This window comes from Melopsittacus undulatus, chromosome 3 (assembly GCF_012275295.1).
Source record: "Melopsittacus undulatus isolate bMelUnd1 chromosome 3, bMelUnd1.mat.Z, whole genome shotgun sequence".
NCBI lineage: Eukaryota > Metazoa > Chordata > Aves > Psittaciformes > Psittaculidae > Melopsittacus > Melopsittacus undulatus.
Window position 1 is genome coordinate 22,717,017 of NC_047529.1, and position 25,018 is coordinate 22,742,034.

The 25,018-nt window shown below is 43.5% G+C and overlaps 1 protein-coding gene and 1 non-coding gene across 2 annotated transcripts in view; both read left to right on the plus strand.

Annotated features, from left to right (window-relative positions):
- The first annotated feature begins 7,750 nt into the window (after nucleotides 1–7,750).
- On the plus strand, nucleotides 7,751–7,832 carry TRNAS-AGA (transfer RNA serine (anticodon AGA)). The gene has a single exon. It is a non-coding gene; the product is annotated as a tRNA-Ser (tRNA).
- An 84-nt stretch (nucleotides 7,833–7,916) lies between these two features.
- HS1BP3 (HCLS1 binding protein 3) overlaps nucleotides 7,917–25,018 on the plus strand; it is a 51,133-nt gene continuing 34,031 nt past the window's right edge. The window contains exons 1-2 of the mRNA XM_034061112.1: nucleotides 7,917–8,043; nucleotides 13,076–13,241. Of these exons, the coding sequence (XP_033917003.1) occupies nucleotides 8,003–8,043; nucleotides 13,076–13,241 (207 nt within the window). The 5' untranslated portion in view covers nucleotides 7,917–8,002. The remainder of the gene's footprint in view (nucleotides 8,044–13,075; nucleotides 13,242–25,018) is intronic.

Below are 25,018 nucleotides of genomic sequence, written 5' to 3' on the forward strand. Positions count from 1 at the left end.
TGACCCACCTCAGCAGAGGGGCTGGGGGCTGAAGCAGGACTGAGCGCCAGCAGCAAGCTGAGTATCAGGGGTACCCGGGCTTTCAGGGAGAGATCACTCCCAGGGCAGGAGCACCATCTCCCGGTGAAGGGATTTACAGCAGCAAGCCTCCGTGTGAGGTGTTTCCCGATACTCAGATGAAATGTGAAGGCATTTGCAGTTTGGAAGACACTCGCTCTGGTTTCTCTCCCCTTACGCTGTGAAATACATGGAAAAGCTACCCAGTACAAGCAGGTACTGTATATAAGAAAGGGAGGTGGAAAACTGGCTGTGAACAGGAACACATTATGTGGATACATCCCTCAAATCCTGCAGTCCCTGCACATTTATTTAGTGCTCGCACTAAAGTTAAAGACATCTCTCTGGGCAGTGAGAGCTGCATGGATGAAACCACTGACACATATTACTGGGTGGGATGTCAAATGCCCTATTAGCAAGGACCTTGAATTCCTAATACATTACAGTGGCATGTGTTCACAACTGTCTGGCCACAGTCCTTCACAGAAACTGCTAGTTGATGTGGGTTGTGCTGACATCAGTATTTAGGCAATACAAGTTTCTGTGTTTCATATCTCATACAGGCCAACATGCTTGCTTTGCCTTGCCCACTTGCCTGCTTCTGTCCACCCAAACACTCGCATGTAGGTTCATGCACCTGAGACCATCTCAGATGCTTAAATGTGAGCATCTGGTGCCACCTGAGAAATCCACACCTCAGAAAAGAATGGGGCTTTCCTACATTGTCTACCTCCTCTACCAGTACCATGTGAATTTCTTGGGTGCCCTGCAGCCTGCAGAGAGACACGAAGTACCTATTTTAGCACCTGCACAAAGCACATTTCCTTATGAAAAGATCATCAGATTTTAGCAGGAAAAAATATGTAATATAGGACTTACCAATATTGATAAAATTTTTTAAGACCCTGCTACTGTGTGGGTCACTTCAGCAGTTTATGGGGTGCTCTGTCTTTTTCTGCGGTTCACACTGATCCCACCAGCTCAGTAAGTCAAAATAGGCTATTCTGGGGTCCTCACTCCATGGCCAGAAGAAAAGCACAGCTGAAAATTATTTGATATGATGGGCTTCTGTATGAAACAAAATGAGTGTCTGGCAGGCAGCTGCTGGTTTACACTTGGAACAGGGAGGTGTTGAATTCCGCCTCTATCCTTTCTGCAGGGCTTTACCCTGCAGCACAGATTAAGTCTGAACTGATAGTTTTAATTAGAGTCAAAGGCACAAGGACAATTGAAAGTTTTCCTGGACTTTGATTTAGTGATGTGGAAACTGCAAGTGAATGCAGCTCTGAATCTTCCCAGTAGTATTTTCCTCTTTACAGTGAAGGCTTATGGATACAGCATTTACAAGACAGGCTGTGAATGCAAAAACTCGACCTGTGAGGTCTCCAGGTAGATGAAATTGTGGAGCAGAGCTAGCCACTTAGGCTACATATATGCAGGTAAATTAAATGTTTGTAACACCACCCTTTGGCACCAAGGTCAAGTGCTGTGAAACAGCCCATTCCACATGGCTAACTTCCTGTATCCTACAAGGCCAATGGCGATGTACAAGCTGTCATTTGAGAATGGTCCCTCACATGTGTTAACAACCAAACTGTCCCCAGGAACCTTTCAACAGAGCCCTAGGCTGAAGACATACCAGGGATATCACAATTGACAAAGTGACAATGTGACAATGATGACACTACTCCCTGGCATTATTGAATTTACTTGTATATATGGAGCGCTGGAGACTCTGGAGACCAGGGCAGGGTAGCTGATGGCTTGCGTGTAGGAAACCTAGCTCATTGTAAAGATTATCCATAGTCTTGCTTTTATTCCTTCAAAAGCTTATTCCAGCAAGGTTTGGGTGAACATTAGCTATGCAAAAAACAGCAGCAGAAGAAAGAAAGTCCAGACTTTTGGTATTTGGTGAGGAGCTGAGAAGTTGGCAGCAAGAGCAATGAAGAGCACTGTCTTGGAGATGGACCTATGCCATCACTGGCTGGAACCTTGGGACAACTACACTCCCTCGCATTTTAGTTTTTCCCTCTCTGTAGTAATGGATCCCTCCTCTTGCAAGCACTTGGGGCTTATTATTAAGGAAATACTATAGGTACTATAGGTGTACTTCCAACCTTGCACAGGTCAGTATGGACATTCCTGATGGATTCTCAGGAGAGAAGAGCACCTTCCATGAAAACAGTTCTTTCCATGATTCCTACGTCTCTCTTTCTACTTCCTTGCTCAGCACACCGCTTCCCTGAACAACTCATCTGACTGTAATGCTTGGGTAGCATTTACCATTCTGGTTTTGTTTGTAATTGTAGCTTTGAACACCTGAGTGACTGATTTCAGCAGATACTCCAACCATATGAAGAGGAAATGGATACAGCTGGTTGTAGGACCAGCTAGAACAACGTGATCTCTCAAGGATGGTCTCTCAAGGAGAATTCATTTCCACTCTCTTCAGCCTGACTGTTTCTCTCACCAGGTGGTGATTGCTACTTCTTGCATTACAGAAAGCTGATAATTTGAGAAAACTATCCAAATCGTGTGCTATGCCATTGTACCATAAATGCCTACAACTATCTCTAAAGCTGTGTTTTCCTCAAGGACAATCATCCATTTCTACAAAATCTCCAACACTCATACATTATCATTTTAGTAGTTATTGGTTCAAAGAAGTGTAATAAAGAAGCATTTAGGATGTATTTATTTCACTTGATCTACAATGTAAATGTAAGATTTGCTAGACACGCATCAGCTGTACCACTCATTAAGCTCCAGAGACTGTAGCAACTTGATTTTCAATTACTGTAGTAAGTGTATATACATTTAATGCTCCTGAGGGCATCAGTGTGATGCCACTTGCTTCTAAGGTCATGAATTTCAATCATTTAGGCCTCATTCCATTGCCTAGACAAAGATACTGTACACTGCAAGGTACCAGAGATCCAAGACATCTGCCTGGTGATGCAAGCCTGCAGCCCTCTAGAGCAACAGCTGGAGCCCATGTGAGGTACACCAAGGTCTCTTCAATGGCACTAAACCATAGCTGAACAGCTAAGTTAAGACCTGAACACCTAAACTAGTTGCTATATTCCCCCAACAGCCACTGGAGAAATTTTAGGGCATAAATCATCATCAAATGAGCACCTGAAACAGACTCTAGTGCTCCCAGAAATGGGTCTCATTTCTCTTCTGACTGCAAGGCCAGTCTACCAGATCAGCACAGAGGAATATGCTGAGCAGATCAAAATCTGATTTTAAGCAAGAATAATCTCACTGTGTGTAACTGGATAGGTAAACTGCTATTGCTTTATAACACCTTTAAAACTGTAATCACTAATACCTTCATTAAAACCCACAGATTTCAGAAGCCCATGTCCATGACCTGTTGAAACCCAGAGTCTGACTGCCAGCCACTTTCTAAGTAAGAGTTAGAGCATCTGACTTGAAATGTTTGTCGTAAAACAACATTGTTTTTGTGAGCAAAACTCAGCTCCTGAATTACCTGGAATTGATTCCATTGACCTGGAAAGATATTCACCTTCTTACTGTGTCTATGTGTGAAGAACTGGTTGATAAGTTGTACTGGTTATGCTGTGAGACAGAGTCATACTTACAGATCTTCTTGGACAACTGGGCAATTCTGTTCTGGCTTTCACCAAGGAATGGTTGGGTCATTGCAATCTGTCTGTCATAGCATCTACCAAACTGGTTACCTTGAATTGAAAACAGAGCAGCAGAACTAATGCAACTCAGTCTAACAAAAAATCTGTATTGCTCTTCCCCTATACTTTCGTCCCACCCTGGAGGTGCGCAAGAAGCAACTGATCTACTGGCAAGCCAAATCAAACAGGTTTCTGCTTCAGGCTTTCACTTAGAGGGACACAAACTTGGGCCTCTCACATATTGAGCTGCTAGAATGTTACAATAGTTGGAAGAGCTGTAAATTGTCCAGCCAGCACATCTTTTGTTGTATTTGGTTAAAATTGGCCATTGGGTTGTTACAATGTTATTAGATTGAGAGCAGAAAGCTAGACTGGCAGAGGCATGGAGTGGCAGACAGAGCAATCATATATACCTTCTTTTTATAGGAAGAGATGTTGAAGAACTAACTTCTACTAACACCTTCTTCCCCCCAGCCCCTTTTTAACTTCTAATTCAGAAAGCTGCAATTTTCCCAATTGGGAGAATTTCAGTGAGGTCCAGAATCACTCATAAAATGGAGGAATTGTTCCAATAATGTCCCAGAAATGTTTCCTACTTTTAACAAGAAATCAGGAACAAAATCTATCCAGTTATAACTTGACTGGCTCAAACTGCATCGTGATGAAACTGCAGCTCAGCAAAGGACCCTGCATTTCCATGAACCTCGGCCTTTTCCTACTCCTGCAAGCAGGATTTGCATAAAAGGAGTCATCTCCACATGTCACAAAGGTAATGAGCAACCAGGAGTCAGCACCAAAGCCAAGCAGACCTTGGGCTCTTGTTTATCTCCAACCAAATAAATTAGCATGGATATAAACACCTCCAGAGCTTATTTGGTGTGAGTGAGGGAAATCAAGTTAAAGTCCTTGGGCAACAACTTAGGTCAGGTGTGTGATGAAGAGGTACTTGAAAAATTTGAAACATATTTGGGAATTTACCTGGAAACTTGTACAATCACTGACCCTTTATATTTCCTTGGTCTGGGGAGATACTCATTTCATTGCATCTATGTAAAGAGTAAACTACTCAAATCCCACCATTTCTTTGGGGGGGGGGGGAATGGAGGGGAAGGTTGCTGTATCTATATACTGTAGATGTGATTTTTTGATAATAGACAATTTTCTGTATTATAAGACTTGGTTTTATTCAACTGGGGCAAACTAAGAAATCTCATTTTTTCTTCCTTACTGGGTACCATGAAATTTATCCATGGTTTACCTAGGACCCCCAGACTTGAGAGGTGGAATTTCAGTTCCAGAGTTGCAGCAGTTCAAGAGCTAAGCTTATCTTTCATCAGGGATTACCTGTCATTTCTACTAGACTATTCCTGACATGTGGTTCATAATGTTACAGATGAACTGTTTAAAGGGGGGAAAGCATGAAGCATAATGAAGAACAGTTATATAAGTCTCCTTACTTCTCACCAGAATAAATCTATTTTGAGTTTAGGAGGTGTGTAGATTAAAAGACTGCCTTGACAAGCTATCAACAACCTTACCACATCATATAACAAGACTGAACTTTAAATCTACCATTTTGGCTACCTTTGAAACTCGCAGAGAAGCCCAGTCCTAACATAAAATCTCCTAGTGGTTCACATCTGGGTTTTGTAATTGTCATCTGAAAACAAGTAGTGTTAGGAGTGGTAAGTGATTGGCCACCTCACTGGAATCCTATTACTCTAGTGCAGCTTTTTTTCAGTAATTATATAATATTGTATTTCTCCCAGTATGAATCAAGATTGAAAAAAAAGTTTAATGTTCAGCTCTTCAACTGTGTTTTCATAGTAAATTTGTTCTGGTTTTAAATATGTTCCTCTGCTCTTGCTTTTGCTCTCCTCCTCCATTTTATTTACTATACCCTAAGCAGGGCTCTGATTTCTTCTCATCCTGCCATAATTACAGACAAAGTGCTCTGCCAGGGTATCAAAAATTGGTGGACAATTCCCCCCGGACTTATAAACTCACTGCTGTTTGCCTGCTATCTTGGGGAAGATGAAAAGCAAATCCATGGGCTACCAAGAATCACACCCAGGCAGAGATGCAGTACTGTGAAAGCTGGTCCCTGCTTAGCATACAGGAGACAGACATGACCCTGGGATGAGTTCATGGGGTCACACCTAGGCCCTGATGGAGACTCCCACCCCATTGTGCCCTCAAGGGGAACAGAGAAAAGATTAAACTGTGGGGCTGCATTACCTTTGCATCAAACTGAATCAACAGACCCCAGCCACAAATCACTCAGCATTTTAGCAGGCCTTGGGAGGGTTTTCTTCCCTATTTTAACCCTTTATGGGAACTCAGAACCTGCAGAAGATGGCTGGTGGGCACTCCTTCAGCACATGTGGCAGAAGGCTACCTGGTGCAGACATGCTTTTTCCATGTCCCAGCCAGGGTTGAAAGGACAAGGACAACTGTTCCCTTAATTTCTCAGTCCTGGAGTCTCCGCAACAGCTGCCCAGTGGAGCACTCCTCACCACCAGTGTTTCCCATTGCCTGCTCACCAAACAGTCCCAAATTTAGCACTAAGTAATTCCCCAAGGAGGCCAGGACCTGGTTGTCAGTTATGTCACAGGCATTGGACCATGAGCTCTGCACAGGACCTGGCTACTTCACAGGTATCAGATCATAAGCTATGCAGCTGCCAAGCCATCTGAGCTCCCCCAAGTCCTTGCAAACTTCTTCCACATGTTTTTTAGGTTGCCACAGGAAGGGCCAATGGGACAGCTTCTGAGTCACATCTGGCAAAGAGAGCAAATGTGTTTGTGTCCCTTTCTGAGTACTGGGAAGGAGACACTCGCTGTATCCCCACCATTTATCCCTTTATTTCCTTGCCTGCTCTGCCCCAGTGGATGAAGAATGAATGATCTGTCATCTGGCAGAAAAACGCCATGTTAATGCAGGGAGAGGCTGCAGAGAACAGAGTCACGGGAGCCTACAGCTTCTGCTGTAGGCCACTGTAGGCCACTGATTTCTAACCTTTAACATTTCTTTTTTCTCCCTTTTTTTTATCATCCTACTTCCACTTGGTCCCCTATAACCTCTTTTCATGCTGAGGCAGCTGGCTGAATGCTCCTCTGGGCTATGTGTCAGTGAAAGGCTCTTAGGTTAGCTATTGGGAGTAAAACTGTGCATAAAATGTAAATACAAACATCTGTCCTAACTGTAAATGTGTTCATATCACTGCCCAGCTTCAGCTCTGTTGAAAATCCCAGTGTAATTGGTCCCAGATTCAGGTTTTGAACAAAAACTGAGGGTTAGACTGGAGTCAGTGGGATTGCCTGTGCAAGTAAGCAGTGCCAGACAGGAGCTGGGTAGCTGACTCCAGAGGGTGACACACAGCTAGAGACTGGAGGTACATCAGCAACCTGTTCCTGGTCTATAGCTTGTATTTGAGTGCTCTCTAGTGGTCAGAGAAATTAATCCAGAGGCAAGCGCAGCTGGTGCTTATCCTCCCTGAGCCAGGCTGGACAGGGTTTTGAGAAACCTGGTCTTGTGGAAGGTGTTCCTGCCCATGGCAGAGGGTTGAACTGTGTGACCTTTAAGGTCCCTTCAAACCCAAGCATTCTATGATTCTATGAAGTCACCCTCCCCTGCCTGCCTGATTGGGCCTGTAATATCCACACACGTGTCTGGGAGCAAGGGGTTGGAAGGTGCTTCAGAGCAGGGTCTCACGAATGTGTGACCCTGCACGGCAGAGGTTTGATATGGGAGCGGTGCGGGTGCTTTTATCCCACAAGGAGGGGATGCACTCCTTGTGGGATAAGAGCACCAGGCAACATCCCAAGCCCTTCCCTATTGTACTGCCTGTCAGTGCTTCTCCTTGTGCTGAAGGAAACCGCTGAAAGTGCCTGCGTGTGCAGTCAGCAGGTAGGCGAGCAGACAGGTACTCTGGAAGGAGAGTAGAAACGAAGTTTGGAAGTGTTTTGGTACTATATTGAACAGAGAGCAGCATGTCAATTAGTGCAGCTTGTGAGCCAAGACAGTCATCTGTTGAGGTAGTCGTGGCCGAGTGGTTAAGGCGATGGACTAGAAATCCATTGGGGTCTCCCCGCGCAGGTTCGAATCCTGCCGACTACGATCTGAGCTGTCCTTTTCTAACCGGGACAAGCTCTTCCTCACGTTTTGCACTGAGGCCGCCGCCGACAGACATCCGGCCGGGCGGCAGCTGCCAGCCCGGGGGAAAGGAGGCGGGACTCCTTGACAGCCGGACGCGGCCTCTCCTCGGGAACGGCGGCTTTCCTTGCGCCATGCAGCACAGCCCAGCGCCCGCCGTGCTGGTCACCACCAGGTACCAGGAGGGGTCGGAGGAAGAGGGCAGCGACCACGCTGCCAAACTCAACTTCGCTTCAGCGGCTGCGGGCGCTGCCGCCGCGGGGCTGACCGCCGCGGCCTGCCCTTCGCGGGGCACGGGCCGCGCAGCTGCTCCCACAGCGCCGTCCGGAGAGCGGAAGGGAAGGGAACAAAAGGGAATAGACCCCCGAGCTGCCGCTTAGGGGAGGCCAAGGGGCAGAGGGGTCAAGGTGGAGGTCAAGGTGGGTGGTGGGTTGCTGGTGCGGGATTTGCCTTGGGGACACTCCGGATATAGGCGGTTCCTCGAGTTTCCTGATATTTTACAGCCGGAAGATATCACTGGCGTCAGTCCTGTCGTGTGTAACTATGGCCCTTTGGTCCCTTCCTCCTGTGGTAACTTGAGTTCATTCCCGTCCGCACTGTTTAACACTGCAGCGTGTGCTCCCACCCTCCAGAAACATCTCCATGCCAGTGTTTTGAAGTGGGTCAGAAGGAATTGGAATTCATCTTGACGCATACACCAGCATTTTTTAGACATTGGGGCTTGGGGCAACCTGGTCGGAACTGGTTGGAACGGGATGAGCTTTAGGTCCCTTCCAACCCAAACCATTCTATGATTCTATAATGTCGGTGCTTTTGGTTGACTCCTGTTTCCCACCACCATGCCCTGAGCCCCAATCCTTATGTCCTCTAAACCATAGGGAGCCCGTCTGGCTTGAGCTTAGGTCATCAATGGGCAAGTAAGTTTACTGTTTTCTTGCCTTCTTGGAACCATGCCCTAGGTGGCTACACAGGTGCTGTTTTCAGTTGCATTAAACTTTTAAAACCTGTATTTTCCTAGATGTGGTGAATGAACCCGCAAGAGAAACACCTCAAGAAGAAAATGCTTGCAGTAATCCTTATAGGATAGAGATATCTAATTTTTTCTTTTTTACCCCCATAAGAAATTTAACCACATGAAAGCAGTTCCCTACCAGATGCGACATAAGAAGCAGAAGTGTTGATTCAGCAAGGTCCTACCTCTCATATCTACCTTCTAGGACATAACTAGCAACTATTTCAATCACATTAACTTCAAAGCCATTATTTTAATCCTTAAATATTTGGTTGTATCAGGACCTGACTTCCTTTGCAGCGGTGGCCTTGAACCTTCAAACATATCTGATTTAACTCGCATGTTTTGTGTGACTGACTATATTAATTTTAGCCTTGGACATGGAAATATGAATACCAGGATTTGTTTTGCAGTCAATAGACTTTACCACTTGCAAATTGTCCCACTGATACTGGAATGCTTTCAGTGATAAGAGTGGATAGATACGTGTGGGATTAAGGCTTTAGCAAGTGAATATCTTTTCTAACTTGTGAGATAAGATAGCTCTATAGTGACCTTTTTCACTTTGTAGGTACTGATTCCGGGAATAGGATTCCTTGTTGCTATGGAAATTTAAATAATCTGCATACTTGTAGTTAGAATATACAAAGAAATTAAAATGTTTGCTGGCTAATTTGTATCTGATACTTTGCCTTCACTTGATGAGTAAGATGGCTGTACATTTTTTTTTTCTCCTTTTACTATGGCCTGGGTTGCCACAGTTTGTTCCCCTTTGGGCAGAGGTTGCTGGAGCCGGGTGCTGCTGATAGGGCTGAGTTTATTGAGGCAGAAAGTGCAGAGTCTGCTCTCCTGGCCACACAGACACTGAAATAAAGTTTTTCTCTGGTCACAGCACTTACATCTCTTACTTTGCTTTCTTCATTGCAAAGGCTACATTTCCCCCTTCACTCATTCTGGCCTTTCAGCACAGAAAGCAGATTAATTTAAGTATAAAGCCTCAATGTTATAGGCAAATCAAAAGACAGGAATAAAAAACTGGGGCTCCTCCATGAACTGTGCACACTGTTCATCTGACCTTTATATAGTTCCTGCTTCCTCTGTCCCATGCCGATCCTGCATGATCTGATTGTGCTTAGCACAGGGTTACTGGTATGAATGGTCTCCTTGTAGTCAGGTGAAGTGGAAAGTTAATCCCATGCCCAAGTCTTCCCTGAGCTGCCTGTATTGTAGTCAAAAGCTAAGAGTTACACAAGCTAGATTTAAATACGGAACAGAAGCAGTACACGTATGTGTCCAGTTTAAACAACCAACTTACTCTTTTTGCTTCTTTTGTAAAGCTACTAGTGTAAAAGTAGTTGTGTTTGATGTGAAAAATGCAAGACAACATTGTCTTGGAATTTGTAGGTGGTGCTTCCATTTGAATAACAGTAACAGTATCAAATAAGACACTGGGACTGTTTATTTTGAGACTAAGGCATTACAAGAACTAGTTTGCACTTTGGTATTAAACTGTATCTGTCTCAGCCTCCCTGCTTTCTGACAATTAAAAATTATGTTTAAAAACCATACAATCCTGTTGCTGTGGAAGAAATAATAGGGGTGGGTTTCCTGTAAGAGATGATAAAGAAAGTGATTACAGGCCTGAAGCAAACAAACAAAAATGTAGCTGTTTCCCCTCCCTCTAATTGCTTTCCTTTACAGTCATTTTAGCTCTGACTTTTAAGTTTAAAAGAAAAAGCTTGGGTGTAGAGAAGGTGCTTATTAACTTCATGACATTTTTATACTCTTTGATGCAGCAGCTCTTACAGTGAAGTCATGTCATCTCGGAACATCTGAACATGGTTGGCATTTTAAGCTAAGTAAGGCCACTCAGGAAGGATGGTTTACTGGTGTTTTTTTCTTTTATTTACATCAGAGGTGAAAAGCAGCTTAATCTGTCATTTATACTCTTTGACTGTGTTAGCAGAAGTAAGTCACTTCTGAGTACCATCCAGTAGACCTTTTTGCTGCATAGCTACTGTCACAATTTTGGAGTGACTACTGAAGAGCATTCCTTTTGTTGTAGGTATATTCTAAAAAACACAGATACAGCTGATATTACTGGCAGGTGTCCTTCGAGTCTGCATTTTGGATGCCACTGAAGGAGACAACACTCCAGATAATGACTGTTACTTACCGTTGACTCTCAACACGATTGACTCTGTGTTTAGAACACAGCAAGTGTGGCTAAGAACAAAGTTTTGACTGGTAATGTAAAGTCAAGTCTTTGACTGCAGAAAAAAACAGAATCAGAGCAAACAGGATTGCGCTTAGATACCTAGTATAAAATCCTGGTGATGGTACAGCTATTATTAAAGCCCTAATGTTTTAAACATGGCTTGCAAAGAGGATTGGGTACAAAAATTGACCTGTGCCCTTGTTTGCTGCTCTCTGATCTATAGAGAACTCTCAAGATACTCTCTTTAAAAAGCTTTTTATTTAGTTTTGCATGAGAGATTCAGAGAATTAACTTCTTGGGAAAACTCAAGTTTCAAAAGAACTGGTCAAGTTTTGACATGATGGGAAGAGTCTTTTGAAACTGTCTTTGAAACCAGATTGTTTAAACCTCTTTAAAGTGTATTTTAAGCTCATACACCTCATATATCCTTAGATGAAAGGGCATCTGTGTTAATGAATCTAAACTTCCTAAAGGCAGAGGCAAGAATTCCACATGACACCTCTGCAAACTATAGGAAGTCAGGGGAAGACAGGATTTGACATACCCTATACAGCTAAGGTTAAAATGAAAAGCAGGAAAAAAAATAATGAAAAGATTATTTTTTTAACAGTCATGCTTTTTAAATGTTTTTAAGAAACATTCACATATAGGAAGGATGCAATTGGAGATGTGTTCAGTGTTTGTCACGGTTTAAGCTCAGTACCACGCAGCCCGCTTGCTTCCTCACTCCCCCCTTTCCTCTCCCTGCCCCGCTCCCAGAGGGATGGGGAGAAGAATCGAAAGAATATAACTCTCATGGCTTCAGATAAGGACAGTCCAGTATCTAAGATATAACACAAACCACTACTGCTACCACCAATAATAATAATGATAATGGAAATAACAAGGGAAGAGAATACAGCCGCTCACCACACGCCGACTGATACCCAGCCCGACCTGAGCAGTGATCTAACCCTTCTGGGTAACTGCCCCCAGTTTATATAGTGGGCATGATGTGCTGTGGTATGCAATACCTCTTTGGTTAGTTTGGGTCAGGTGTCCTGTCTCTGCTTCCTTCCGGCTTCCCCTCCTCCCTGGCAGAGCATGAGACTCAGAAAGTCCTTGGTCAGACTAAACATTATTGAGAACCAGCTAAAAACATCAGTGTTATCAGTGCTGTTCCCAGGCTAAAAGTCAAAACCACAGCACTGCACCAGCTACTAAGGAGAAAAATGACTGCCACTGCTGAACCCAGGACAGTGTTTTCAATGCTCTGGGTGATAAACTTCTTTTTGATTATGGGAGAGTGCTTGGTAACAGCAACAGTGAATGTGCTTGGCATAGAAGTAACTTTGGGGAAAGGACCACTGACCAGTTTTGGCTTCCAGCCTATTGAAACAGCTGTTTATGTCATTAAATATACCGTTCTCTTATGCCCTAATAGCAACTGCTCAGTCTTACTCTTGATTTGTGAGCACTATAATACGATCCTAGCATTCCTGTTGCAAAAATGTCATAAATGATTCCTTGGGTACGAATCCAGGAGGAAAATGATGCCATAGTCCTGTGGATCTGAAGCTGACAGGAGAAGAAAATGTGTTCAAAAACTGCAGCAGCAGCTCCCTTGTTGCATATTCCTTCAGGAGGAGCATTGATGATTCTGACTGTTGACAAGTCTCAGAGGTTAACATTGTGATCATTTGTTTACTTTAACTGCTTATGAAAGGACAGGTGGTTTTGTTTCAGTGGGATTTTCTGTGGGAAACCTGAGGTAGTTTAGCTAGCATGCCCTTTCTGCTATTTAGCAACAACCACTGTCCATCAGACAGTCAAAACGAGAAGGCAGCTTCAAGAGGTCGTGTATTTCTTTAACTTGCTCAGTTGTGATAGGTGTTTGTTGAAATGGGAGTCTTTCCACTGTCTTTCTTGAGCTTTGAACTAGATCCTCAGGGAGTCTTTGTGCCAATGCCTGAACTTTGCTTTTTTTTTCTTCCATAGGCAAATTCAGAATACACACACGGGGCTGGATTTGTCAGTGCCAGAATACCAGGAAATCCGTGGGAAGATGATGTCTGGCCATGTAGAGTATCACATTGTCGTTGTTACCCGACTGGCTGCCTTCAAATCAGCAAAGCACAAGCCTGAAGACGTAGTTCAGTTTATGGTAAATGTTTAATCAGTGCTGTGTCAGTGATCACTTTCTTAATTGGCTTTGATTATTTTGGTCCTGTTGTAGCAGATATTTTGTCATCACAGCCTCCCTAGATAAAGGCCCTTGATAGGACAACACAGTCTGTACCATTACTGCCATAGCAGTATTATGCATATATTAATTGAACTTCTTATTCCAGGAGCTCAAAACAACGACTTTGGCTGCTTTTAAGGCATTTTACATTATGGGTCAACAAATAGAAATCAATTAACATTTTATAAGTCTTGCTACAAAATTAATTTCTCTGATATATATATCAGCAATAGGACTTGGTGCATAAACATGAAATAAATAATAATTTACTTAAGAATTTACTTGAATGGAGAGAGAACCATGTGGGACAATAAGAGGAATTAACCTTACAGTAGGTTAGCCGTGATCTGTTAGCCTTGACATGGTTTTTAAAATCCTTACTAAGAGAGTTTTATAAGAAAGTGTCTGTATGAAACATTACTGAATTGAATTGTATTTTCCGTGGTGTCTGCAGAGTAAAGTTCTAAAAACATAGTACATGAGATTCATTTCACCTGTTTTAAGTCATCTATAGCATGTGCATGTCCACTTATGCCATCTTAACTGGGACTGTATATTGAGTCGATGGAAAAAAATGTGCATTTAGAATTATAGAATAGTTAGGGTTGGAAAGGACCTTAAGAACATCAAGTTCCAACCCCTCTGCCATGAGCAGGAAAACCGCACACTAAACCATGTCACCCAAGGCTCTGTCCAACCTGGCCTTGAACACCACCAGGGATGGAGCATTCACAACTTCCTTGGGCAAACTGTGCCAGTGCCTCACCACCCTTAAAGAACTTCTTCCTTAAATCCAATCTGAACTTACCCTGTTCAAGTTTTAACCTGTTCCCCCTTGTCCTGTCACTACAGTCCCTAATGAGCAGTCCATCCCCAGCATCGTTATAGGCCACCTTCAGATACTGGAAGGCTGTTATTAGGTCTCCACACAGCCTTCTCTTCTTCTGAACAACCCCAACTTTCTCAGCCTGTTTTCATACAAGAGGTGCTCCAGTTGCCTGATCATCCTCGTGGTCCTCCTCTGGACTTGTTCCAACAGTTCCATGTCCTTTTCATGTTAAGAACACCAGTACTGCACACAATACTCCAAGTGAGATCTCATGAGAGCAGAGTAGAGGGGCAGGATAACCTCCTTTGACCTGCTGGTCATGCTGCTTTTGATGCAGCCCAGGATATGGTTAGCCTTCTGGGCTGTGAGTGCACACTGCTGGCTCATGTTCAGTTTCTCAGTGACCAACACCCCCAAGTCCTTCTCCGCAGGGCTGCACTGAATCTCTTCTCTGCCCAACCTGTAGCTGTGCCTGGGATTTCTCTGACCCAGGTGTAAGGCCTTGCACTTGTCATGGTTAAACCTCATGAGGTTGGCATCAGCCCACCTCACAAGCGTGTCAAGGTCCCTCTGGATGGCATTCCTTCCTTCCAGGATATCAACCAAACCACACAGCTTGGTGTCATCGGCAAACTTGCTGAGGGTGCACTCCATCCCACTGTCCATGTCATCAACAAAGATATTAAACAAGACCAGTCCCATCAGTGATCCCTGAGGGACACCACTCGTTACTGGTCTCCAGCTGGACATTGAGCCATTGACCACAGCTCTGCATGCGGCCATCCAGCCAGTCCTTTATCCACTGAGTGGTCCACCTATCAAATTGATGTCTCTCCAATTCAGAGACAAGGATGTCATGTGGGACAGTGTCAAATGTTTTGCACAAGTCCAGGTAGATGACATCAACTGCTCTACCCTTGTCCATCAGTTCCGTAGCCCCATCATAGAAGGCCACCAAATTGGTCAGGCAGGATTTCCTCTTACTGAAGCCATGCTGTCACCAAGCACCTTGTTGTTTTTCATGTGCCTTAGCATGGCTTCCAGGAGAATCTGCTCCGAGCTTTTGCCAGGCACAGAGGTGAGACTGACTTGTCTGTAGTTCCCTGGGTCATCCATTTTCCCTTTCTTGAAAATGGGGGTTATATTTCCCTTTTTCCAGTTGTCGGGAACTTCACCTGACTGACATGATTTTTCAAAAATGATGGACAGTGGCTTATTTAGGGTACATTTCATTTGATCTGCTTTAATTGTCTGCTGAACCTTTCCCAAGAAAATGTGTTTCTCTGTCCCTTGACTAGAAAGGAACTCTTAAGGCGGTGAACCCTGTTGCATGCTGTGAACATCTGCTCTTTTTGGATGTTTTGGGGATAACTGTAATATCAAAGTGATGTGTGTGGTTACCTGGTAGACTTATTAGCCTTAGTGTAACTTACACTCTGTAGGAGATAGCTGATAAATGGGTATTTACACAGTCTGATTTGCAGATAAAGCCGTATCTGTCAGTGTTGTGAGGAGGTGCATGCCAAGGCTATCTCATACATGAGTTGCACTCTTTATACTCTATGTAACATTATGGTAAAAGCAGCATTCCTGGCATAAGAGTCTGTTCTGTTCTTCCTCCTTGTCTAGCTGCTTGCCCTCACTCCTGCAGTGTTTCCTCTGCGCCAGGGTCATGTGGCTATTCTGTAATGTCAGCTGAGGAGCTGGTCATTGCTAAAAATTGATATTTGGGGCTTTGTAATTTGCTACTAATTTACATCTGTTTCTCAAGCATGTGAGTTGCAGAGCCCCTCTGAGGTTTGTTTTAGCACAGGGGAAGGGCCAGACATGGGCAGGTAAGAGAAGGGGATGTGGAATCACTTGTTTTTGGCAGCGATGCCTGCTTATATTATGCTGTATTTCCATGCAGCTGTGTTCAAGAAAGAACCTGACTAAACCTGAGGTGTTAAACTGGGCTATGTCATCTAACATTTTGCTTCACTTAAGAAAAAGTAGATAAAAACAGTTTGTTTATAAAGAGGAGAAACAAACTTCTTGCTGTGGCCCCCTTCTTGTTAAGATTGTTCTTTCCCATGTTCACTCTCTCTAGGAGGATTTTCAGCATTTTGTTGCTCTTCTCAAGTGCAGTGAACCTTTCTGGTTTCTCCTCTGGTCAGACCTGCTGTTTTTTCATTCTTCATGAAGAAGAAAAGCGGTGTAGTTTGACTGGAACATCAACTGCTCAGCTGACTAAGTCTGATACATCATCTAGTTTGGTGTGTGAGAGTAATTTAAAGCCATGAGCTGGGAGGTGGGAGGATGGATGCTTTGCATCGATTCATTCCCATGAATCTTTCCTCTGTGTGTTACTGAAAGGAACAGAGAGATTCACATGTCCTGACTTATCTCTCTGTAAGTTGGGTATTTTAATCTGGGTCTATCCCTGCTTTTATGGTCAGTGGGGAGATGGGGAATGAGGTGACTATCCTCTGGAAATGCCTGTCTGACTGCAAATGGAAAGCATTCTACATTGTAGACAGATGGGTCTGGGGGCTTCAACTCCAGCCTAAAATGCTTAAGGCTCAGTTGAGTTGCACACAACTCACTGTCTATATCACTGAAGGCTCCCTGGGATTTTCCACCTAGCCTTCAGAAGGTTGTGGGTCTGCCATCCATAGGTCCTGTGTCATATTTGCCTGCCTCACACAAGCTGTTTGGATACCCCAAAGCATCTCAGATGGCATGAGATGCCTGACTGAAGGCAGAATAATCTGTTCTCTGTGATTAGGTGTCTATTTGCTGTGGATTTCTAAGCACCCATCCCAGAAAATGCAGTATTATTGAGAAGATGTAGCTGAGCATCTACAGTGTGGGGGAATCCACTTTGCATAACATATACAGCTGTTTCCATTTGAGAAACCTTAAATTACTCTAAATGCCTGCAAAGGGCTGGCAGATGAGATAGAGGACATAAAAGTATTGGCACTGCCTTGGAACAGAGTCAGGTGAGGTATGTACGCCATCCAAAATGCCAGTAGCTGCCTGTCTTCAGGTGTGTTGAGTTTCAGACACATCTTGGCAAAATGTAGTGACTGTATCTGACTGTCATGAGAGTCGAGACACCTCCTGCATATAGACAGTTGTTTTATTCTGGAGGCAAGACCTGTGGCTGCCAGGTGAGGTGGGTTGCACCCATAGTGTCTTGTGTAGTGCTCTGTTCTGCTGGATGTTATAACAGCACAAACAGGAAACATTACATTTCCCCAGAGAGTTTGAAGGTGACTTGTAAGAGAACCAGATGGCTGGGGAATAGCAGAGAAGAATGGGTTATATTAGGCAGCAAATCTAACACATCAGATCTGTATCGCAAGGCAGAATGGGATGAGACATCTGAAAAAGGAAACAGAAACAACTGTTTGCTGGTTCAGCCTTCCTAAGTACAGGAGGGAGATGGGAGAAGGAGCTTTTTTTTTTTCTTCCTGTTTTTCTGTGTTTGAAATTATCAGATTTGAGAAGTTGGAAGGAGCCAGTGTCGCAGTGCTGAGATGACAGGTAGGTGAGAGAAGATGGATAAGCATGGTAGGATTCTCATTGTCTCTGGAGACATTAATCCGATTTTGGCTACCTCGGGAGCCAGGTCTGTGTTTTGTGACCCTTTGTCTTTCTTCCTTCTTCTTCCCCTCTTTTTGTGTCTGAAACACAATCTAAATGGTCTAGCTATTCTTCCACCTCTTTCCAGTTGAAGTGACTGCCTTCTATATTGTCATGCCCTAGGTGGCAGCAACGAACCTGGCTTTCTGTGCACTAGGCTGTGAGCAGTGGGATTGAGCAGCATTTATTGCTCAAATAGCTTCTCTGTATACCCTGGGGAAAGATAGTGAGCAAGACAGGCATGTCCTCTAAGCGAGCTGTGATCTCTGGGCTGCGATTTAGATCATGTGGATCGAGATATGTTAAGGGCCTATGACCAAAACCAGATGAACATCAAAAAGAGATTTCAGATCTGACCTATGAAGTTACTGGCTTTTGCTGTGGGTCTAAACAATCCAGAGTTGCCTGTTCCCTAGCCTTAATGGGGCTATGCAAACTCAGTATCATAGCGTTTCTAATTGAAACGTTTGTGAAACAGTAACGGAATAATTCACTTCTGTGACGACTTTCAGATCTAAATTCTTAGAAACTGGAGGGATTTTTTTAATTAAAAAAAAAAAAAGAAAGCCATCTGTAGAACAGGGCGAATGGGTAATAGAACTGCTTAACCTTGAGGTTCTGTTTGGTAACAGAAGAAAATGTCAGTTGCATTTCTTTCAAAGGTCAGAATACTGTTGTCCTGTTGAAAGAGTGAAACTGATTTTATCTTCAGTAGTGCATCAGAAGTATTGCTGCAAAGGTGGTAGTTAATTATTGCCTATAGATTTGCCATTTTCTGGGAGAAGAAGAAAGGGTTTTGTTTTTCTTGAATTTATTTCTTCAATCCACAGCTTACCTTTTTTAGCATTTAACTTCTCTCTTCCAAGCCTTATTAAAAATCCACCCAGCCTATAGTGCCTTCTCTTTCTATCTGCTCACAGTTTAATTGCTTCTTTTTTTACAATTTGTTAGTTGAGTTTTTTCTTTTTTTCAAAGCTGAACAAGTAACTACTGGTGCTTGACAGGCACAGCACATTTTTGGGAGGAATTTACTACAGAACTGTCTTCCTCTCATAAAATGAGGGAGCATAAATATGCGGATGTGTATTCATCTATCATTGCCTGTTTGCATATGTTGGCCTTCTTTCTGTAGGCCTCAGAATCTGCATGTTGGAGTTGCTGTATTCTGATCATACAGGTGTGTTGTGAAGATAAATTCCTTCACATTATAACCTCTGTGATGTGTGTGTGTGGGGGGGAAGTCCCTGCTTAGTGTAGCAATAGGTTCAGGAGCTGTTAAGAATTTGTGTTGATTAAAAAGAAGTATTAGAGTGCTTGCTCTTCTGCTGGGCAAAACAGATGGGGAGAGCAGCATGTGGCCATGTAATTAAAATCTATCATAATGCATACTCATGGGGTCACCAAGTAACATTAATTATAATACGGCTTGAATTGGGAGTGTCCAAGTGAAAGCTTGGTTTGTGCTGCATGTGAGAAGGGATGCTTTTGATTCCTGTATCCAAAGTCAATGGTTGTTTTAAAGGACAGTGCTGCTGTATCTGCATTTTCTGACAGTGTGAAGAAGTGGGCTTTGTATAAAGGAAGTCACAGTACTTTAACATGAGATACTATAAAATCCACTAGCATGCAGTGGGTGGCCAATGGGCTTGAGTTAGCTCTGAGATCTCCACCTCGCTGAAATCCTTGGAGTAGATATAAAGCATATCAAGACAAGTTGGAGGTTAGAAATGGGGCATTAAAATGAACATTAAAGGGAAAGAAGGAATTAAATCCCATTAATACTGAGTGATATCAAATTCTCTTAAGCAAAACTGAGAGTCCTAGCTCGTATCCTGCAGGCATTCTGGTGGGTGTACTTTAATGCATGAGGTTCTTGTGAAGAAGGGTGAAAAGCACATGCACGAGATTTGAGGGATTAGCAGCAAACTTCAGGCTTTCACTTTGAACTTCACCATGGTTTTCTTAACCTTCTAGCTATATTTGATCATAACCAACTTACTGTTCCTGATGCAAAAACTACTCAACCCATCCCTCTCTCTCTTTAAGTTCTGTGTTGAATGTTAACTGTTAGAGGCAAATAGGGTCTTGACCTGGCAAATATGCACATGCTTTGCTGTATTTGCATGATTAACTCTTTTGAAGTGAAGTAGGTTGAGCCTTTGATATTGTGACTTGACAGAACTCCTTGAAGTGCATGCACACAGGCTGACTTACAGGTGGTGGGGGTTTAGGTCCACAGTATTCACAGAGTTCAGTTGGAGGCATGGAGGGGGAGAAAATTATTACAGGGTCAGGACCTAGAGGAATTACAGACAGCAGAAGAAAAATATTTGAATATTAATCAAATGGAACTTTGTAGCATTGATAAAATGGGGTTTAGAGCAGCATTTTTCTTTTATCCTGACATTTTGAGCCATAGGATCCATCAACCATTTTTAAAAGGTTATGAGTGGTACTAGGAAAAGCATGATTTAATTTTGTTACATGCTGATATGCTTTTCTGCTGGAAAATTGTTAGAGGACATCAAATGGAAAAGGTCCAGAATTGTCATGGCAGAGCAGTGCTTCCTGACTGGAAGGGTGTGAGAATGCTTTCTGTGATGCACGGAACTTGACTTGAGAAAATACATTCTGTGAGACCTGGCCAGTGCTTTGTAAGGCCTCTGTGTTGCCTCTGTTGCTGCATCTGGCTCTGGGGCCCCCAGTACAAGAAAGGCATGGACCTGTTGCAGTGGGTTCAGAGAAGGGACGCGAAAATGGTTATAAGGGCTGGAGCACCTCTTCTGTGAATACAGGCTGAGAAAGTTGGGCTTGTTCAGCCTCGAGAAGAGAAGGCACTGGGGAAACCTTATTGTGGCTTTTCAATACATAAAAGGGGCATATAAGAAAAATGGAGAGTTTTTTTCCAGCCCAGTAGTGACAGGACAAGAGGCAACAGTTTCAAACTGAAAGAGGGTGAATATAGATTAGATGTAAGGAAGACATTTCTTACGATGAGGGTGATGAGACACTGGCACAGGTTGCCCTGAGAAGCTGTGGCTGCCCCGTGCCTGGCAGTGTGCAAAGCCAGGCTGGATGGGGCTTTGAGCAACCTGGTCTAGTGGAAGGGGGGGTTTGATCTTTAAAGGTCCCTTCCAACCCAAACCAGTCTGTGATTCTAAATGCATCAGTCTGAGGTTGTTTGATTTAACCAGTCTTACTTCTGCATTTCCAGCACCCAAACCAAGGTAAAGCTGGCAGTAATGTTGAGTGAAGATGTAGAAGCAGATGGATAGCCATTGGAGAGCCTTCAGCTGACAGGGGCTTGCAGGGGCCAGTATCAGCATTGATGGGAAATGGTTTAGGCTGGAGGTTTAACACCTTGCCAGTGTAGTAGGTTATCCCAGCAGAGGGCATCCCCACACTGCTGAATATGAGGTTGCTTGGTGTGGTGCAGGTGTAGCCGATTAGTATGCTTTGAATATATTGCTATCATACTTTGTATGCTGTGTCGCGTGTTATGGTTGTTCAAAGCCACGCAGATTCACAAAGGCTCAATTAGCAATAGGATGCGAGGGTGTGCATTTATTTTAGCAACAGTGGTTTAATTAGACATAAATTGGGATTTATGAATAATTTACAGAGTTTGATGGGGAGGAATGAAAATTAAGTAGGAAGAAATAACGTTTGTATGTTTCAGTACAGTGTTAGGTTTTGAGTATTTTAAAGCTGTTTTGGTATAAGCTTGTTGATTGGCTGCTTTCAGACATTAATATATTATTTATTATTGAAATTAATTAGATGTTAAACATTTTTCACTAATCAGACTTGATTTTTTTTTTCTGGGTGGATGGTAATGTTCTTTATTCTTGAGGGCAGGGGGGAAGTACCAGTGAATTGCCTATTGCCTTTATATTTGTGCTTACATAGTATTTTGGGGAAAGTGCTGGTATCATACCTTGTTCAGAGTGATACTGGGACATAGCAAATTAGAAATTTACAGCAATTCAGAAATTCCAGAATTGCTTTCATCTCTATTTTGAGGGTATCTTTCAAAGAGGGGATTGTTTTACTCTGGAGACATCACTTCAGTGCTTGGCTGTTGCATTGCATGTCAGATCCTGCATGCAGAGCACAATGTTGCTCACACTTACCTGTATTACTTTGAGGACACAAGCCTAAAATTCTTGATTTTCACTCTTTTGTCAACTCAGGTTTGGTTTTGTGCTTCAGGTCTTTCTTAAATATCTGCTTGCCTCTTCTGACTGGGTACTGAACCTATAGCAAAGGTTGTACAGCTGAATCATAGAATAGTTAGGGCTGGAAAGGACCTCAAGATCATCTAGTTCCAAACCCCCTGCCATGGGCAGGGACACCTCACACTAAACCATATCACCCAAGGCTTCATCCAGCCTGGTCTTGAACACTGCCAGGGATGGAGCATTCACAACTTCCTTGGGCAACCAATTCCAGTGCCGCACCACCCTTACAGTAAAGAACTTCTTCCTTATATCCAATCTAAATTTCCCCTGTTTAAGTTTTAACCTGTTGTCCCTTGTCCTACCACTACAGTCCCTAAGGAATAGTCCCTCCTCAGCATGCCTGTAGGCCCCCTTCAGATACTGGAAGGCTGCTATGAGGTCTCCATGCAGCCTTCTCTTCCCCAGGCTGAACAGCCCCAACTTTCTCAGGCTGTCTTCGTATGGGAGGTGCTCCAGTCCCCTGATCATCCTCGTGGCCCTCCTCTGGACTTGTTCCAACAGTTCCATGTCCTTTTCATGTTAAGAACACCAGAACTGCAAACAATACTCCAAGTGAGGTCTCACGAGAGCAGAGTAAAGAGGCAGGATCACCTCCTTTGACCTGCTGGTCACGCTCCTCTTGATGCAGCCCAGGATATGGTTGGCTTTCTGGGCTGTAAGTGCACACTGCTGGCTCAAGTTCAGTTTCTCATTGACCAACACCCCCAAGTCCTTCTCCGCAGGACTACCATGAATTTCCTTTTCGCCCAACCTGTAGCTGTGCCTGGGATTGCTCCGACTGAAATTCAAACAGTTTTCAAATCAGCCAGCTTGGTTGAAAATTACTGCGCAAGGCAGGAAAGCATGAAAGCTAAGGTGGTTATTGTTCTTTATGCCTATGTCTAATTTAGTAAATTGGGTGTGTCTATTAATGTCAGGACCCGTTCTCTGGCCTGGAGGGCAGCTAGCACAGTCTGGATGCCTCCATAATAGGAAACATTTTTACTGTCAGCAGTAGGCATTGGTACCCAAACTGGCTACTATGTGGTTTCTGCACCATGCTAAACCTTGGGTTGAAAAGTATCTGTGGGAGTGCTAGCTGCCCAGAGTCACAGCTATACTGGACATTGTCAGATTCCAGGAGACACTATAAGTTTCAATAGACATTCTCAGGTTTCAGTACTGGGAATATGTCTGATACTGTTTAGTTTGCTAGTATAGGTGTAGTTTATGGATTCTGGGTTAATCTGTAACCTGTTTCCCTTCTCATTCTGCGCTTTTTGTTGGGTTGCCTTTCTTTTATCAGTGTGTTGGTGGAAGAACTCTGCCTTCTTACATCCCAAGACGAAGTGGTTGTGTCTCCATGTTTTATGTTACAGTATTAATTAGGATTCACTCCATTATAGTTTACCAACATGTGTTACTGGGGAGGATAAGAACTGGACCCTTGTATAGGATCTGTGCCATATGCACGCCACTAGCACTAGTTTTTTTGACTGTGGATTGGAACTAGATGATCTTTAAGGTCCCTTCCAATCCAAAACATTCTGTGATACTGTGATTCCATTAATGTGTTTTTTTAATCTAACTCTGTATTCATGGAAACATATACATAGATTATGGGGCCGTGGAGGGCCATGGTGGTCTATATAGTCTGTATAGTAAAACAGTCACAGAGCATGACAGTAACCCTCCATTTTACCTGTAACATCACTTAGAGATAGTGTTTTATTTATGTGTGCTTTTTGTGTGTTGATTTTTAAGGTACCAAATTAAAAATCTAAATTTATCACAGAATCCCAGAATCACAGAATCCCAAGGGTTGGAAGGGACCTCAAAAGATTATCTAGTCCAACCCCCTGCAAGAGCAGGGTAACCTAGAGTACATCACACAGGAACTTGTCCAGGCGGGCCTTGAATATCTCCAACGTAGGAGACTCCACAATCTCCCTGGGCAACCTATTCCAGTGCTCTGTCACTCTTACAGTAAAGAAGTTCTTCCTGATGTTAACATGGAACCTCCTATGCTCCAGTTTACACCCATTGCCCCTTGTCCTGTCACTGGATATCACTGAAAAAAGCCTAGCTCCATCATCCTGACACCCACCCTTTACATATTTGTAAACACTGATGAGGTCACCCCTCAGTCTCCTCCAAGCTAAAGAGACCCAGCTCCCTCAGCCTCTCCTCATAAGGGAGGTGTTCCACTCCCTTAATCATCTTTGTGGCTCTGCACTGGACTCTTTCAAGCAATTCCCTGTCCTTCTTGAACTGGGGGGCCCAGAACTGGACGCAATTATTGTAGAAAATTTATGTAGAAGTCACACCTTTTCTAACCACCATTCCTATCATTATTGCTTTCCTTGTAGTATTTTGGGCCTTCTCCTCAGGCTTCTTGTCTTTGTCTACAAAAAGAACAACTCCATTTACTGTTGGCATCTTCACCCTTCATGAGAACCTGTAGGCCGTGGCCAAGCTGTGGTTTGTTTTTTTTTTTTCTCATAAATAAACCAAATAGTCATGGGTCAGCTGAGGTCTTTGCCCATAGGTTTCCATATTAGGTGTTGTGCACAGCAGCAAACATGCCAGGTTTTTTAGGCCTTAACAGTCAGAAGGGCACTGAAGCCTACCAAGGCTGAGAAATGGGTCTTCGGGCTCAGTGGTCAAAAGGTGCAGGCTGCTTTCTCCATCACATACCTAAGTGGCTGGGCTTCTCTTCCCTCTGTCTCTCAGGGATAGGAACTGTATACCAGATTTTTAATGGACAAGGAGTTTTGCTGTCAGAGAAGAGTGGAGCAGTGACCTTCCCAGTATTTCATTAGTTGATGAGTCAGACAGATGGACACGGGGTATCTGGCAATGAATTTCAATTTCAATAGGGAGTGGATTTTAATAGTAGAATTAGAAGACCAGTAGCAGTGCTTGGGGATTCACTGTGCAGATAACAGGCTTTTACTAGGCTATATGTAAAGCTCCTTGGTAATACATGTTTTTCCGCTTCAGTTTCTATAGTGAAT